This window comes from Ursus maritimus, unplaced genomic scaffold (assembly GCF_017311325.1).
Source record: "Ursus maritimus isolate PB19 unplaced genomic scaffold, ASM1731132v1 scaffold_19, whole genome shotgun sequence".
Classification (NCBI taxonomy): Eukaryota; Metazoa; Chordata; class Mammalia; order Carnivora; family Ursidae; genus Ursus; species Ursus maritimus.
The window spans coordinates 35,745,134-35,763,521 of NW_024424341.1; the positions used below are offsets into that span (position 1 = coordinate 35,745,134).

The 18,388-nt window shown below is 50.5% G+C and overlaps 1 protein-coding gene across 1 annotated transcript in view; it reads left to right on the forward strand.

Moving 5' to 3' along the window:
* Positions 1 to 18,388, forward strand: part of CDH13 (cadherin 13) — a 981,274-nt gene that overhangs the window by 887,744 nt on the left and 75,142 nt on the right. Inside the window, exon 10 of the mRNA XM_008689752.2 lies at positions 5,833 to 6,086. Coding sequence (XP_008687974.1) covers positions 5,833 to 6,086 — 254 coding nt within the window. The remainder of the gene's footprint in view (positions 1 to 5,832; positions 6,087 to 18,388) is intronic.

An 18,388-nucleotide genomic window follows, 5' to 3' on the forward strand; every position in this document is an offset into this window, starting at 1 on the left:
ACTCACATCTGTGAGAAGTCCCTTTTGCCCCACAAGGTCACCTATTTTCAAGTTCCGGGCATCCGCCTATGGTTCTGCTGGGAGATTTTGTTCAGCCTTGTGCAGGGTTCCACAACCTTCCCCGGGGCAGGCCCCAGAGCCATTGAGAATGGCAGATCTCAGAGACACTTCTGGCTTCTCTGGAGGAGGAGGGGCTGGGTTTCTCCCAAGCTCTGTTCTTTCCAGTACTTGATTCATATCGAACCTCAGATGTCTGGCTGAGAAGAACAGCCCATGGGGCTTCCTGGTTCTCCTCTAATAACACTGGCAACAGCGAGGTTGTCAGGAGCTCCTGACTCGGCTCTCCTGCACCCACCACTGCAGTTTCCAGGTGTGGAAGTCGTAAAATAACACGGCCACTGGCCGTCCTCTGTGGCGAGCCTGTATCCATAAATGCCGTAAGGCAATTTTCCAAACTTGCAGCAGGGAGACAGAGCTTGGGTAAATATACAGCCTCATCATAAATCCTAGAAGAACGCAGTTCTCCCCGGCCCCTGTGTGCAACAGCTTGAGGAACAGACACTACGAGAAAACCAGAGTCACGAAGGCGCGTTCCCCTCTCCCCACACCGCCACTGTGGCCGACGATGCTGAGTCTGAAAGCTTAGCATCCAGGAACATCACCGGGGAGGCTAGTTACAACCCGGGTTCCCGGGCCCCACCCACACGCGCTTGCTGGTCAGCGTATGAGGGAGAGGTGCCACAGGCCCCAGGACGCGCTGGGGCTCATGGAGCACAGCCCTGTGGATGAGCACTGCCGGAGGACGAGTTTGCATCTACAAATTCCTGCAGAGGAGGTGCCTGCAGCACCTGGGGCTCCCTTTGGATCTCAGTTTTATTAGTGAGTGGACTCCCTTTGCTTCAGAATTAAAATGGAGACTCCCCCTGCCGTTGGCTGCCTGCTACGTGAACTCCTCCAGAGGGCCTTGGGCTCTCTCTGCTTCTCAACCCACCTGAGTCAAGCCCCAGGACAGCTTTCTACAGGCAGGTCTGGCCTTGTTCCCCAGGCGCTTCACTTTGCCAACAACCCCTTGCTTCATTAGGAATGCCCTCAGGTGCAAATAACAGACTACCAGTCTGATACTGGCTTAAATAATAAAAAGAATGTGATGATTTCCATAACTAGATGAAGGTAGGCCAGTCTAGGATTGGCTGGCAGCTCAAGGTGTCAGAGAGACCGCAGGGGGCTCTGCAAATGCTTCTGGCTTTTTCCTCATGGTCACAAAATGGCTGCCAAAGCCCCAGGTACCACATCTTCCTTCTGCTATGTTCTAAGGCAGGAAGCAAGAAGGCAGCCAGACAGACAAGAGAGAGTGCTCTCGAGTGCCCCTCTCCTCTCATCAGCGAAGGAAATATCTTTTCCAGTGGTTTCTCAGATAATTTCCCATGATGTTTCATTGGCCAGATAACACATACCCATCCTTAGCTGCAAGGAAGGCTAAGAAGTCCAAATCTGGCTTTTGGGTTCTCTGCAGGAAGAGATGGGTAGGGGAGCATGAGCAGTTGTGCCCTAACCAGTTAGCAGTTAGTGTACCGAGGAACGAGCACAGGTTTCAGGACTGTGTGGTTCCCAGGGGAGTCCTGCCTCACGGTAGGACCAAATCCTAACAGTTCTGGAAAGCAAGTACCTGTTTCCTCTTTAAAACCTCTGGTCAGGAATGCTCTTCGTTGCTCTATAGACCTATTCCAAAACTGTCAGAGAATTACCCTTTCAGCTGAACATAATCCACCCTGCATTTTAAGTGTATTTTCTCTTATGACCCGGAGGAAAAGGAAACATCCAGAAAGCCTTGATTCCCAAACCCATAATAGGCTTATAAATCACTGTTGGATCACTTTCAAACCCTCCCTCTTCCAGACAGCAAACCCCAGGTTCTTTACTCTTCCTGTGTGGGATGGCTTTCCCAGCCTTTAAAGTCTCCACGACACTAGTTCACACCCTCTCTTGACGCTTGATGAAATAGTAATTGAGTCGACTCTCTGGAACTTTATTGGAAGTGTTTCTAATTTCCTCCCTTCCCCGATGCAGAGAGCCTGCATCAGACAGATCACATTACTAAAGTCATATGCCTCAGATGAAGGAGGGCTTCTTCATCCACCGTGAGCCCAGGCAGGGTCTGGGAGCAGAGACCCACGTTGTGCCAGCTCCCGGTGGCTTGGCCCCGGGAACGCACAGCTGAAATTATTACAGCCGGCACCGTGCAGATGGAAACGGGCGCTTGAGCGGCCCTGCCCTCCAGAAAGGTGCCGTGCGACTCACTGCCCCTCTGCCCTCCCTCTGTGGCACTGTTCACTTCCCAAATCCGCTGAGGCCAGTGTTGCCCTCAGGGAATGTCAGCCTGGGAACATGCCTGGAAACGGGGCTGGAGAGCAGCCGCTCTCCCAGCTACTTCACTCCCACATTCTTCTTCCTTTCTCGTCACGCTCCCTGAGCCAAAGTGTTCCGTGGGCCTTATGAGCTGTGTGACTTTGACGGAGTTATTCAACCTCTCTGAGCCTATTCCCTCATTGACAAAAGGGGACTAAAGCACCAGCTACTATGATGTAAAGTGAGGATTGGGTGAGCTGATGCACACCGAGCGCTCCTAGCACACAGTAGGTGCACAGTAAAGGATAACTAATGTCATGGAAAATAATGAACGGCGGTGGTGAAAATCAAACATGTATATTGTGGGGGTCGGGGAGCCACGGGTGCCCCACAGGTATGGATTGAATTATGTTCCCCAAGAAAAGATATTTTGAAGTCCTTGCCCCCAGACCTGTGAGGGTGGCCATATTTGGAAACAGAGTCACTGCAGATGTGCTTAGTTGAGGTCATGGTGGAGAGGGTGGGCCCGCCTCTAGCAGGACCGTGTTCCTAAGGATATGGCAGGGAGGGGGCCGTGTGACCGCGGAGGCAGAGACGGGAGTTGGGTGGCTGCAGGCCATGGAGGCCAGGAAAGAGGCAGGGAAGTTTCCCCTAGAGCTTTCAGAGCCAGCACGGCCCTGCTCACATTTGATTTTGCGCTTTCTGGTCTCTGGAACTGTGAGACGGTTGATTTCTGTGGTATTGAGCCACCCAGTCCTTCATTCTGACAGCCCTAGGAGACTAACACACCCACCAGGTTCCCTTCCTAGGTGGGACTGCCACTCCCAGAGCCCCGAGTGCTAGCAGATAACGGCTCCCAGCCTCTGTCTTCCCAGCAGAACTGCCCTCACTGAAAGGAGAACCCAGGCCAGGCTCTGCCCGCTGGAGAGAGCCTGCACTGTGGGCCTGACTGCAGGGGGATGCAAAAGGCCAGCCCCTGCCCTGAGATGGGGCCAATTTGGCGGTCAGTGAAATTTCCAGAGCTCCCCTGGCACTGGGCCTCAGCTGGACTCCAGCAGAGTCCACATCCTTGCTCCCTCCCTCCCCTCTGAGAAGGCATGCCAGTAAATCATACTCCAAAGCTCTGCTTCCAGACTCAGCTGGAATCTCAGGGAGCCCAGATAGAGTTATCACACATGCACGCATACACCTGTCATACACACATACACACACATACATATGTAACATAGACAAATACACATGCACGTCTAAAAATGTAAAGACATACATATGTGTGTTTACTGTAAAGGCACACATGTGTCCTTTATGTCCAACATAAATGTACACACGTGTACCTAACATGTAAAGAAACAGTTTAGCCATACTATTTAAAGGCCATGTGTAGATAAGCCAGACCACTTCCCCTCAGGACCCAGATCTTCTCCGCCCGGGTCTGCCTCACTCCATCCTGCTGCAAACGGCTCAGCACCCCCGCTCACCATGTCGGCCTCAAATCCAGGCCCAAATTCTGCTGTTCCGAGCCCCGTGGAGCTCACAAAGGGAAGAAACCCCAGCCTGGTGGCTTTTCCATCATGGTAGAAAATTCAGTTGGGCTAGGTTTGGGATTTCACAAATGTCAGTTTGCTAGTTAACTTCATTTCCAGAAGTACACCGTGCTGCCAGGAGCCGGGGCCCTCTGCACCTGGGCTGTCCCACTGGGTCTGCCTGGCACTGGGGTGGGTGGGGGAGGCTCCTGGATGCTGGGCTCCACATGTCAGCCCTGCTCAGAGCATGAGCGCAAAGTGGTCACAACCCAGTGAGCCAAAGGCTTCTGCCCTTCAGTATCCTAATCAGGATGAACGTCTTCTGAGCATGGCAACGCCCTGGCACCTGTTTGAATTGTACCTCACTGAAGTTGCATATTTGGGGCATCACTTGGGATGGACAGAAATCTCTTACTAGAAAGGGATGGAGTGGTGAAGTATTCTCGTGTTCCAGGGATGGGACCGAAATATAACTGGGTAGCTCCTAGGCGCCAAGAGCGTTACATCTGTTAACTCTTTAAGTCCCGCTGGGAGTTGTCGCAGGTGCAAAGAGAGGGTCCCGTTACCATCAGAAAGCACTCCTGTGTCAGCATTTCCTGTGTGTGTGTTGGCTTTAGTTATTATGAAGGTACCATGATTTGCCTACAGTCATTCCGACTCTGACTCAACCAGCTGGATTCTATTCCAGCTCTTACACCTGCAGGCTCTCTACCCAGCTTCCCGGTCTCACGCTGCTCCCACTTCCCGTGGCCCTTACAACCTGCCTATCATTTGCTTCCTTCTAGTCGAGTGTGAACCAACTCCCTGTACTCACTCTGGTCCTGTCCTTCCAGCAAGAGTATCTGTGTGTCTGGGACCGAGGAGTTAGCTACTCATTCTCCCAGTCAACATTAGAAAAATAACTTGAAATAAACAGCGTGTCCTCATCTGACCTAAATGCCTCCCCACGCACCCTCAGTGACAGGAAATGTCACTCCTGCATCATCTCGTGGTTTGGAAAGAGAGTAGCCAAGTGAATATCGTCCATGTCATTCCATGATGGGCAGGACCCCCATATTAATAACGTCTACAATGGGGTTTCCTGAACCTGATCTGATTTACTCTGCACAGCAGCTGGGGGAGGTGGGTACTATCAGCCTCCTTTGCAAAGTCACCTAGAGTGGGCCGCATCTCAGTGACCTGGGGCCAGGACCGTCCACCATCATGTTGGAGGGTCCCCGGCATGGCCTTGTATCTGGTAATCACTGCCCCTACCCCGTATCTGATCACAAAGCCCCTGAGTCATGGTGACCATTGAAAATTCCCTGCATGTTTTCAAATGCCCTCAGGTGGGGAAGGGCCTGGAGGTTTAACCCCACGTGTCTCCAATCCTCTCCAGTCCTTTTCCCTACACATCGCCCTCTCCGGAAATGAACCTGTACCAGGAGAAACTCTCCTTGACCTCCTGACTCCAGCCTTGGTGCTTGTGGCCAGTGAGACAGAGGCACTGAGGATGGAACTTCGGGCTACCTTTTCCATTCGGTATCCCCCCATGGTAACCAAGGCAGGGTGGCCCCGTAGCGGGCAAAGCTTAGGCTTCAGAGTTGTTCGTCCCCAGAACCGCCCTGCGTGTCGGAGTCATGGGGCTACAGGTTACAGGTAGGAAGCCTTTTAATGTCAGCGGGGCAAGGGTGTCGCCTAAAGAGGTCTCAGACTGGGGCCCCAGAACTCCGAGGCTTGTGTCATGTGTCGTCACTTCTCGATCTGAAAAAAACTACCAGTGTCCATCCCGAATTCTGTACCTGTATGCTGTATGTTTCATATCCTTAAGGGGGACCCCACATTGCGTTCAGGTTAGCCCACAAAACCTGGATCCATCCCTGATCATCCACGTTGGCTCATGGGGTATCGCAGGGACTTGGGGCAAAGGCGTTCACCCCTTGTAGCAGACACACACGCTGAGCCCCCCGTCTCTGCTTTCCAGCCCCTGGACTACGAGATTTCCGCCTTTCACACCCTGCTGATCAAAGTGGAAAATGAGGACCCGCTGGTGCCCGACGTGTCCTATGGCCCCAGCTCCACGGCCACCGTCCACATCACCGTCCTGGATGTCAACGAGGGTCCGGTTTTCTACCCAGACCCCATGACGGTGACCAGGCAGGAGAACATCTCTGTGGGCAGCGTGCTCCTGACCGTGAACGCCACGGACCCCGATTCCCTGCAGCGTCAAACCATCAGGTGGGTGAGCGGCCCCCTAACTGGAGACCTAAGGCACGCAGAAATAGTGTTTCTTTTCCGGCTGCAGGCCTGATTGTCAGGAGTGAACTAGCATTAAATTGAATTTGTTAGTGATCTGGGTAAGTAGAAGGTCCATGTCACAATGAAGAGCTCACGGCTGATGATATCAGGACCAGGCTGACTCCAGGGGGCTGCTACCCCCACACCTGCTTCCCAGCACTAGACCAGCTCAGGAGGGTGACTTCAGGGCTCTGTTTCTGAATGGCCAGAGGGGTCTGCCAAGCATAGTCCCTGAGAAAAAGAAAAAGAAGTCACCATCTCTGGCCCCCCTGCCTCTCAGACACTTGACGTATATTCTCGTCACCACAACTTGGTAAGAAAGGTGTTGGCTGACTCCACACACAGACAAGGGTATTATGAATCCAGAGAGGTTCAGTAACAGCTCAAGACTGTTAGCAGAGGAATCAGAATAGAAACCAGACAGTCTGCCAAGTCTGTGTGCTCTCTGCTTAGTGCTCTGGGTTCTGAACCTGTCAAAAGGGGAAGGAACGGCCATGGCTGGTACTTAGACATGGAACGTCGGGGTTAGGTTTTCCACTGATGAATGGCAAGCCAAAGGAAAAAAATAGTCTTTAAAAATTTCTGTCTTCATTTCTTAAGCTCTGTCCGGTGCTTAGAAAGAAGGTGTTTTCATGACAAGATTTAATTAAATGATCATTAGCAGACAAGCTGCTCTCCTTGGTGCAGTGTTTCACAGCGAATCTAAATTGGGCATGCAGGTCCAAATGCACGCTCGTCTCCGCAAAAGAAAGTTATTAATCTTTCTCTTCCAAAATCTAATCTTCCTCTCATAGGAGAAACAGATAATCAAATATTAGATACACTTCTAATAAACGCATGTTGTATTTTCCTGATTTGAAACACCTGGAAATGCGCCAAGTCTCCACGCGGCCACGTTACCGCGAAGCGAGCTGGCAGCCACGTGGCTCACGTTAGTTTCCAATCCCAAAAGGGGATTTACTTTCACAAGAGAGCTTTCCGAAATGCCAGATGAACTAGATACAGGTCCAAACTATACCAAATCCGATAATAATGTGACTCTGAAATCGCCATGCTGTTTTCTCTCCTTCCTTTTCCTTCTGGGTACCTGGTAAAGGAAATATGCAATTTAAATATCGAAGAGCAAGCTTTCCTTAAGTCCTTAGATGAGGGCGCTGGTAGCTTAACAGACAGGAAGGCAGTCGTACTGATTTAGGTTGTCTTTCAGGGAGCTTCACTGTCATTTTGTACTTCTGCTACAGGAGGCAGAAGAGGCGACTCTGGGGTGGGGAGAAAGCGAGTTTGGAATTTCAGTGGGCTTATTGTTGCTGAAGGGGGGGGGAGCTCTGCAGTCGCTGTGTGACTTGGGATGCTGCCAAGTCAGAAAGCCTTAACTCGGTGGCGAGGGGCAGATGCGTGACAGGCAGTGATAGGGGGAGAGGTATGTCTGTCTAGGTTCTCTGTTTAAGACCAGCTCTGGCTGGGACGCCTGGGTGGCACAGCGGTTGGGCCTCTGCCTTCAGCTCAGGGCGTGATCCCGGCGTTATGGGATCGAGCCCCGTATCAGGCTCCTCCACTGGGAGCCTGCTTCTTCCTCTCCCACTCCCCCTGCTGTGTTCCCTCTCTCGCTGGCTGTCTCTATCTCTGTCGAATAAATAAATAAAAAATCTTTAAAAAAAAGAACAGACCAGCTCTGGCTGACTTAGGCGAAAGAGGGAATTTGCTGGAGAGTCACTGGATAGTGTATCGAACTGAAGAACGTGTTTCGAACCAGGCCCACGATAGCACAGGAACTCCGGCGGTGCTGAGTCTCTAGGGGATGGGAAGTGACGAGCTGGCACTTCTCGACCGCACGGGGACCACCTCCAAACATTTCCCACACTTGTGCCACTTGCCAGCACGGGTTCGTGTACACCAGGTGTGCCGGCCTTGCCTGAGCTGCAGTCATGAGCCTCCCAAATCAGGGCGCCTTGACAGACCACAGAGCTGATGTTCTCAGATGCGGCTGCCCACCCCTGCGGGCATCCGATGGGGAGAGAGGAAGGGGATCCCATCTTGCAGATGGCACGTGGAGCTGGGAATGTGGGACAGGCCTTGGAGAGCCGTCCCAGAAAACTGAGTTAGGGACAGGATTCTGGCCCCAGAGAGGGAGGTCATGACTGGCAAGAGCAAGACATTGAGGGATGTCAAGACCAGGATGTGAGCCATGGAGCACAAGGACCCAGCTACTGGAGTGGGGTGCAGGCATTCCCCATTGTATCACAGGCAGAACGTCCGTGGCTCCCACCACATGAGAAGAGGAGGTCAGAGAAAATAATGTGTTAATTACTAGACAGGAGACCCAAGGGAAGAAGCAGAAGTGTGGGAAGCTCCAGTCGGTCATCACAGACCTGACCTTTCCTCATAAGCTGCCGGGTCCCACCTCCAAGTGGCTTAGCCCAAGATGGCACGTATCGGCCCACATAACTAAAAAGTGCACAGGGACGAGGGCACCAGTGTGAGAACTCGGGTGTCCGGCATATGTTCTTTCTGCACGTCTTGGCTCTGCTCTGCCCTGGGGTCGGCTTCAGCCTCGGCCATGGCTGAATGGCCACCAGCAATGCCAGTCCCGGCCCTCCCAGCAGGAAGAGAAGCTTCCCAATTCAAAGTTCAAGTCCAAGGGCCGGGCTTGGGTCTCACTGAGCCAACTTGGACACATGCCCATCTCTGAGCCAAATGGAACAGCAGGGGGGTGAAGCATGCCCACTGTGGTCCCCATGTCTCACTATGACCACCGAAGGAGTGTAGAATGCTCTGCCCGGGAGACGGGAATGGAGGCTGAGTCATCAGGAACCACGGAGAGTCCCTGTGACCAAGTTCAATTTTGTGAGTCCCCTCAGGAAATGCAGCTGTGGTGTTTCTCTGGGCTGGTTTGCTAAAGAGTTCTAGCATTTACAAATTGAGCCGAGCAGCGTCTAGAGAAATCCCTCTTCCAGCCTTGCAGCAAAGTAAATGTGTTTGTGATAGATTGAGACACACACACACACACACACACACACACACACACACACTTCTCTCTCTGGCCAGACTCCTCACACACAGTCCTCCCTGCTGGGACCCAGCATGGCCTGTAGGGCTCCTCTCTCAGCCTGGCACTCACTGGGCCTCCCCTCCCTCCACCGCTCCTCCCCTGGTGCTGGTCCTGAGCTCCTCAGAGGCAGAGACAGCATCACTGACAGGTGGAGCGCTTGTCCCAGGAACTCTGGGGAGAAAAGGTCCATTAATTACTTGAAGCCCTTGATCCTTCCCCTCTCCCTTCCTCTCCCCCTTTTCACCTCCTCACCCTCTTCCTTCCCCCTCTTCCTCCTTTCTCTCTCTCCCCCCTACCCTGTCTATCAATATTTCATTCCAGGATTCTCTGTGACTCAGCCCCAATAACCCCATTTTCATCTCAAATGACTCACCAGGCCCTGGGAGCTTTTGAGACCAGGAGGAGGGAGATTCTCCACCTGACCAGGACCCTGATACAGGTCCTGCCCCAAACTTGACAGGCACTTTTGCCCTCTTCCCCGAAGGTGGGTTCCCTCCCTGTCAAAGCAGGGAATTTCCTCCCCACCCGCAACCCACACAAAACTTAGGAACTTCTGACTAATTCCCATCCCGGCCGGTGTCCTGTCTCCCATGATGAAAGGCGCATCTCGTCTCGGGCACGCGGCTGGCACAGCTGGCCCCTGGTGGGCACTCTTTCATCTCACCAGGGAGCAGTCAGGTCTGTGAAAGGCGCCTTGATCTCTGAGAAGCCTGTAACACTAGAGACAGGAGGTGTCCAGGCATCAGAGTGAATGTTCTCACTAAAAAGCCTGAGTTATTAAAACTTGTTAAAAAGCCCATTGCATTGCACTCTTAGCCAAATCAAAATGGACATCAACGGGCTGGTGACAGACGAAATTCTTCTTTTTAATGACTTGTATCTTCTTATCCTTATTATAAAGTTAAGATAGTTCGTGGAGGAGACTTTGGAAAAGGCAATTAAGAATCAAGAAGATAATAAAGAATCTGTAATCATCTCGCACAGGAAATCCCCTCTTAACAACGTGGGTATATCTCCCTCTGTCACATGTGAGAAACCTTCCATTTTTATTACCAGAATTGGCTCCCATCACCCGTCCTGTTTTGGAACCTGCCATGTCTACTTTCCAGTATATGGTGAACAGCTTTCCATGTCAAGACATAGCCATTATTTTTAATTGCTTGATAGTGTTCTATTCTATTACATGGATGTTCTCATTTCTTCATTCATTTCCTTGTTATTGGGTATTAAGAGTGTTTCCAATGGTATGCAATTATTTTTTGAAAAGGTCAGCGGACACGCTTATAGCTAAATTGTTAAATGCATCGTTAATTTCCCGAGGAATTTTTTGAAAATACTTTGCACAAAAGTATTGGTATTATTAATACCTTTTGTCATAAAAAGAATTCTTTGTTTTTCTATACCCAGGCAAATTTATATTTTCCCTTATGGTTTGAATTGACGTCAGGATTAGAAAGCCTCTCTGAGCCAAGGTTGTGTCGCTACTGACATGTTCTGAAATGGAGCTGCCTCCCCCTGCCCCCACCACACACCACAGACAGACCACAGCCTCCCTCAGCCTTCAGGGTGGAGCCCTGCCTCCACGCCCACGAGACAGGAGCCGGGCATCTCTGCGTGACACTTGGGTGTCTCTAATGAGGAGCAGGCTTTGCAACTGAGCTTGTTGACTAATTACTGTCAGAAGGAGCAGCTCAATGGTAATTATGCTAAACTGGAAATGACTGCCTTTGCCACACGTCCTCCACCAATGAAATGAATACCAGGGACGAACCCTCATGTCCTGGCTGTTGATTCGGTCGTTTTGGAGAGGCAGCCGGCAGCTCAATCCTTGCCAACGGCCTGAGAGGACTTATCTCATTGTCTTTCACAATCAGGGGTTTCCTTGGAGGCAACCAAGTCGCAATTCCTCTTCTGAGCATTTATTCAGACTGAGCTCATCTTGTCCGGGGGCTACAGTAAAACCTCTCTGCAACAGAGGCTTCTGCCTACACGTTGAATATATAAGATTCATGTTGAGGAGAAATATCGTTCCTACCAACGTGATATCACTGCTCAACATGGTTTTGGAAAAAAATCATTCATCCAGGGAACCCTGCAAGGGTGTGTCGAGCAGCGCTGTATCTATGAGGATTAAGTTTGGCTGAATAGAACATAAAAATTCAAAATTACCATGGCTCAGAAAAGATAGAATTCTATTTTTTGGTCTCACATAACAGAAGTCTAGAGTAGCCATGGCAGTGTCCAGAGCTTATATGGCGGCCCCACAAAGCTGTCAGGGGCCCAGGCTCCTTCCTGCTCACCATTCGACCACCTCCAGGCTGGTGTGCCCTTCCTCATGGGCTGTGATGGCTGCTAGTGCTCCAACCTTCATGTCTGCATTCCAGACAGATGAGAGAAAGGGGAAGAAGGGCATCAGGTCCCCTGTCTTTTAAGGAAACTTCCTGGAAGTCAGCCCCATATCTATTTAAATCTCATTGGCCAAAATTAGTCACATGACCACACCTAACTGCAAGGGATACGGGACCATGTGGTCATTTACCTGGGTAGTAACCAGCTTTTAAAACTGGGATTCTTTACAAAGCAAGAAGGGAAGAGAGGATGTAGTGAGGTAACTAGACGTTTCTGCCATGGGAACGTTTGGGGATTGAACCTTTCTGCATAACAGAAACCACAGGGTAAATTTAAAATGACGAAACAGGCCATGATATTAGATTTTTACACGATCAAGATAATAGATAATCATGTTGCTAAAGACCAAATCCTTGAAAAACAGCACAAGGATTACAGTTCTCCATTCATTCAGTTACTAAGTTTAACAGTATTCATTTAGAGCTCGGTGTGGCCCTGACACCACGAGGCGCTGTGTATTCACTTGTGAAAGAAACAGTCTCTGCCTGCAGCCTCCAGGGAGCATACAGCTGTGAGAGCAAAAGCATGTGCCCCGGAAAGAGCGGGGGGGAGGGGGGCAGGCGGGCAAGGACGGAAGGAAGGAAATGCATGGTTTCCTTGGGAAGTAAGAACCAGTGATCGCTAGCTGGGGAGAAAGAGCCGGGCGGCAGAAATTGTTTTCGAGCATCACTGTGGTCTCGCCTGTCCACAGATTCCTGAATCCCCCAGAAACCCCACTCTCCCCATACCTCTGTGCAGCTCTCCGCCTCCTGGGACCTGGCTGCCAGCCCAAACTGGCAGCCATCTCCTCGCCCCCCGGAGACGTGTTTGAGAACGAGGACCGTGAGCTTACTGGTACTGGGACGAAGCGCCCAGCGTGTTTATATCAAAGTGCACCAAAGCACCTTCGCCGGAGTCCTTTATTTCCCATGACCTTGCAAATGACACATCGTTGGTCTCCCTTTTCGCTGATGAGGAAAGCAGAGCCTCACGGAGCCCTCCTTGTGGAAGGAGAGCACGCAGAAGTGTGGGGAGGCCTGCCGAGAGCCCCTGGGGCCTTGTCTGCACCCACCGCGCCCACCCTTGCGTGTCCCACTGAGATGGGCTGGACATCACCTTTGCCTCTGCGGGGAGGACTGTGCTCCCTGGGCTTTTGGACGTCTAGCACTACCTTCCTCTTGCCTTACTGTCATTCCCGACCTAATCCTCCATCTTCTCACCGAACCCGGGCTTTGGGGCGGGGAGGGCGTTAGCCATCCCTCCCTCATGAAGCACCAGGGCTACCTCGGTACTATTACAGAATTAAGCACTTGAGGCCCAGCACTGGACCTTCAGATTCCCCAGGGGGCCTAAAACACGTCAGGGACCTGAACACATAATCCATTATCTCCACAATTTGAAAAGAAAACAGCAAAATTGAAATGAATAAATATCGAGCATCCATAGATAGATAGCATCATGACAACGTTTCAGGTTAACTTTAGACTCTGTGAAGCTGTTTGTAGATCTCACCTAGCAAAAATGTCTGAGTCTGTGCCAGAGAAATCCTAGGCGATTATTAATGAAATATTCCTGGTAGCCAAATAATGCCAAAGGCCAAAGTATAAACATGATTTCAAACATTTTACGGGAAAAAAAATGTATTTGCCATGTGGGTACATGCCAGGATATTTGACAGGATTTGGGACAAGGCCACCAGAGACAGAAGACTCTTTGAGGCTGGGAGTTCTGGAAATAGCCCCAGCCCGGCCTGGGCAGGCAGATGGAAGTGCCCGGTCAGTAGGCGTGGCTGGATTAATGGCAGCTGGGTTGGAGGTGTCTGTGTGTAAAACATGTTTGTGCATAAGCAGACACGCGTTATTGGCAATAGTATTATTTTTCACTTCCCAACACTGACTAATGTCTACCAACCATGACAACATGAGCATGTGGCCTTGTTGTAAACCTATCCCGGGAGTGAGGCCTGAGCAGGATAGACAGACAGGCCTCGGACAGGGCTCCCCAGGTTCACGAGGATGACGGTAAAGAGCCAAGCCCGTCAGCTGGCTCTTGTTCCCACGCCTTGATCCACACTGAGCCTGTGCTTTAAACACAGAATATCTGAATCCGATACAAATTAGATCCTCGTCTCTCTCAAAACCGCAGCCCACTTTGTCCTGATTCCTTTGGGTCTTTTGAAAGTCATTTCCCTTCTTCTCCCCCTTTTGGACGTGGAGGCCTTTTAGCTCCGCGGTAGAATTCATTCCTCAAGCTGATACAGGGAACGACACACAGTGATGAAAACCCAGCCCCCCAAGATTCGTTAAAATGCCCAGATTCAGATTTTGCTGGTCGGCCTGGGAATCGTCAAGTCCTTTTAACACCTTGTTTAATCTAATGTTGGGGCCCATTCAGAGAAAAATCACAGAAATGAAGGGAGATCAAGTGAAAATCGCGGGCCGTCTATGGGACATTTTGTTCTGTATCTTCTAAGATCTTTAGAAGTCAATGTCAAAAATCAGTCTGCTTGAGAGTTGGGATTTTGTCATCACTGGCATTCTCGGGAACACAGAGGCTCGAAGGGTACAGTAGCCTCGTTTATGGGGAGGGAATGGGGGGGGTTCAGACTCCTTGTTTTAAAAAGAACAGATTTCAAAACCAGATTTAAGAGTTTAATTTGGGGTGACTCCCACCTGTTAAATTTTAATCAGAAGTTAAAGGCTAAATAATAACATTTCTACCTGGGGAAATGAAGAGAAGAGCCTCTCTCTAAAATACATTATTAACACTTCGTCTTAATTAAATGTAGTTGCTGACCTCAATAACAGGATTTGGGGTGAGGTCCCTTCTGTTTTGCTTTGTTGAATGAATTCTTTCTTTCCTGAGTCAACAAACACAGAGCTTGAAATGTGAATGAATTGTTTACAGTGGTGCCTTTGTAGCTTTTAATTAAAGTAATGTTCTTCCATTGGAAGTTTATGGTGGCAGTACATTTTATTGCCTGCTCTGCTGTAGAGTGTTTAATTATTTATGTAAATATATTAGCACAGCTGACTCTTTATTTTTAGTGGTCAGGTTTTCTGTTATGAAGATGCCAGGGGAAAAAAGGTCTAATAAATTAAACAACTGAATTTTTAAAGATTTAACATCTTCAGTGGCTAAAAATAGAATTCTGGTTTTTATGATGACCCAGAGATGGGAGATTTTCATTATTAACCTCAATTAGAGGCACTCCGTTTGGTTAATATGAAAGAGCTGACCATTTGGATAAACAGTTGCACGGTTATTTTACAATCCAGCCACCTTTTTAACATCCATCTACACGTATCGTTGTAAATTTGCCATGGGCCAGACTCTCATTACTGAAAGCATGGTTTCAAATTGGTTATATTTGAATATAATTACGATGGTCATTCTTGTCAGCCTGAGAAATTAATTCTCCGAGCCAACACAGGAAATATTGACAACACTAATACTGTTTCTTGCCCACTGTTTTTTCCAAGCTGTTAGATCTGCTTAGCTGGGTGGGGTTTTGTTGTTGTTGTTGTTGTGTTTTTAATTTTAGTAAAGGCGTTTGAAATAGACCAAGGTTGCTGCCGAAGCTACCGATACCGTACTGATGGAGAAAGCCACACACTTCAGGATGGCACGAGCAGTCAGCCGACTAGGGAGAATAGCTGATTTATCTTATTGCCCCACTTTGTCTGTCAATCACCAACACCAGGCAGCCGACGAGCGCATCTAGGGGACTCATGAAGGGCTTATCATGGCCTTAGACTAACACGGGTAAATAACCGGAGGCAGTGTGTCACGTAACTAATTCAAGACGTGTGTTTCAGCAGCAGCTCCCAGTTTGTGTCCCAGAGGAGTCTCGCACTTCGCATTTTCAAGTGATGAGGCTTTGAGCCACAGTTCTCCCACACAGTAATTCAGGGGTCTCCTTGTGTGCCCTAGCAGGATCAGAGCAGACCGCGTGGCGTTGGCTCTAACAAGCCTTGAGTCCCTCCGTGACGGCTGCTGTGTGTGGATCTGGACCAGGGTTAGGATGGGACAGGCCAGCTCTTATCACCAGTAAGTAACGAGCACTTACAACATGCCAGCCCTTTTCTAGGCACAGGGATACAGCAGAAACAGTTAAAAAACAGTTAAAAATTATCTGTCCTCATGAACATTATATGCCAGTGGGGCAGAGAGAAAGCAAACAAGAAAATAAATAATAGCATAGTAGTGGGTGAATTGCAAAGTACAAAGGAGGGAAAAGACGTGAGGGTCTGAAACTCTAGATGGGGGGTCAGGGAAGGCGTCGCTGCTGGCAGAGCATTTCAGTAGCGAACTGAAGGAAGCAGGGGTGCACCATGCAAATAGCTGGGGAAGAGTGGTCCAAGAATTGGGTAGAAAAAACAAATGCAAAGGCCCTGAGGCAGGGTGTGCAGAGGTGTGAGATGCAGGGGGGTGATCATTGGATCTGGTGCAGAGTGAGGAGAGGGAGATGAGGCCAGAGGTGCTCAGGGGTAAAGCTTTTACTCTGAATAAGACAGGAAGTTAAACACTGGTGGTCTTCGAAGAGGGGAGGGGAGACCACATAGACCAGTGGGGAAGATCCGGAGATAAACCAGGTGGGAGGTGGCATGGCTTTGGACTTGGTGGTGGCAGTACAAGCAGTGACAAGCAGGCCATACTGAATGTGTCTGGGAGGCGATGGCAACTGGGATGTGCCAGGCAGTCATGTGAGTGAGCGTGTGTGTGTGTGTGTGTGTGTGTGTGTGTGTGTATGAGAGAGAGAGAGAGAGAGAAGGAGTGACCGTTGACTCACAGGTCTTATCCTAAACAACAGGAAGACGGGGTGGGCGTCTATGAAGAAGGAAATCTGTTTTGATCGTGCTGAGTTTGAGTCGGAGGTAGGGAGCAGGACCTGGTGAGCAGGGAAGGTCTGGGCTGGACAGGAAAGTCTGGGTGTCGTCCACATCCAGATGGAAGTTAAATCCCGGAGTCTTCAAGATCCCCAAAGTGGTGAGTGAGGGCCTAGAAGAAAGGAGGCCCACGGGTGGCCCAGTCTGGCACGTCCGACACGAGGCACCGCCTCCTGCAGGGAAGGGAGCCGGCCGCAGTCAGATACAAAGTGCTCTCTCACCAGCGCCGGACCCCAGAGCCGCAGAGCCGGAGTTGACGCAGGCATGACTTCCCTGGACCCAGGATGGAGTGGACACTCAGCCAGGAGCCGGTCAGCCCTAGGCTGGCCTGGCTCTGCCCATCCCCTCCTCTCCTGCCACCTGCATGTCGTGCCCCCTCCTCCGGTCTACTTCTCCAACACAGTCCGCCCACGTTGGCCCCTTGCTCACAGCCGCACCAACGTGCTTGTGGTTATGACAGAGCAGCGGGCATTTTCTCTGTCCCAGACCCTGTTCTCCATGCCTCACACACTCAGTCATGGCTAATTTCACAGCAACCCATAAAAAAGGTGCTAGGATGGCCCCTCTTCACAGGTGAGGACAGTGAGGCTCAGGGAGAGTCAGGAACTTGCCCAGAGTCACGTGGAGATGCAGGCAGGAAATCCGATTGCAAGACAGACCTCTCACCTCCCTGCTCCCCTGTTTCCCAAGCCGGACTCAAGCTGGAGAAGCTCAGCCCTCCAGGTGTGGTTGCAAACAGACTCCATGGCCTTGCTCTATCAGATTCCATTGCTCAGAACAAAACCATACCTTCCATTTGATTTTAGCAGATCATCCCCCCACAGTAAAACCCTGTGCTGCCCAGATGCCTGGGAGGACCACAGGGAGGGTTTGGATAGAGCTGCGTGGACAGGGGTTGCAGAAAGCCCTCGGGGATGCATACATCCTCTCGCCACTGTCGCCGGGCAGGAACGCCTCTGTCACAGTTTCCCTGTTTCTTTCCTCCCTGCTTCCTGGTGCCTCCTGTTCAGATGGGGGCCTTGGAGCAGTGTTCCGTCATAATCTCACGTCCCCATGCTGCCAGATTCATCACAGGAGACCAGAGCATCACAAATGAGAAACGTGTGTTTTCTCAGTGGATGCAGGGGAAGCAGATCTTGACTTTTTGTTCCATCAGACACTCAGTCTTGTCTCCAGGGGCTGCCGCAGAGCCCCCCTACCCCACCCTGGTCTCATGTGGCCTCATAAGGAGAGGTGGCAGTACCCAGCACTCCAGTCGAGTGCCAGACTTCGTGAGTGCAAATCCCCACTCATCCACTTTCAGGCGTGTAACCTCAGACCTTCCGTATCTCTGTGCTCAGTGTCCTCCCTTGTAAAATAGGGGGAAACAGTGTCTCGGTGACAGTGACCATGGAGGGTAAACCGGGTAAGTCAGGCTAAGCGCTGAGAACACAGGGCCTGGCCCACGGTAAGTACTTAATGAACCAGTCATCATTCTTAGCGAAGGGTATAAAGGTATCCATTCTCTGAAGGAGGCTCTTCAAGAATGAGAGGGGTGTTTTCCTACCATCTGTGGTTCCCACGCATTACAGACTTACAATAAGCAAGTCTATGAAACACTTATTAGGGCTCTTAGTGGGAGTTAGTCACAGCTCCCAAGAATGTTGGTGGGTCCACAGCCAGCCCAGGGTCCCTCACTGCTAAAAGTCTCATGATGATGGCGGTCTCCTCCTCGCTCCTGGGGAAATTGAAGGAAGCAGGAAGAAGTTTCTAAATACTAAGTTTTGTTACCTGCCATTCACTTGGCTGCAAGTGAGTCGTCGGAGACGGCAGAGCGCAGGGATGGGCGGTGAGCCATTATTAAATATAAGCTGCAAACGACTGATGTTTGAAGGTTGCAGCCTGGCTTTTTGATGGACAGGTGTTCTCGATTTTGC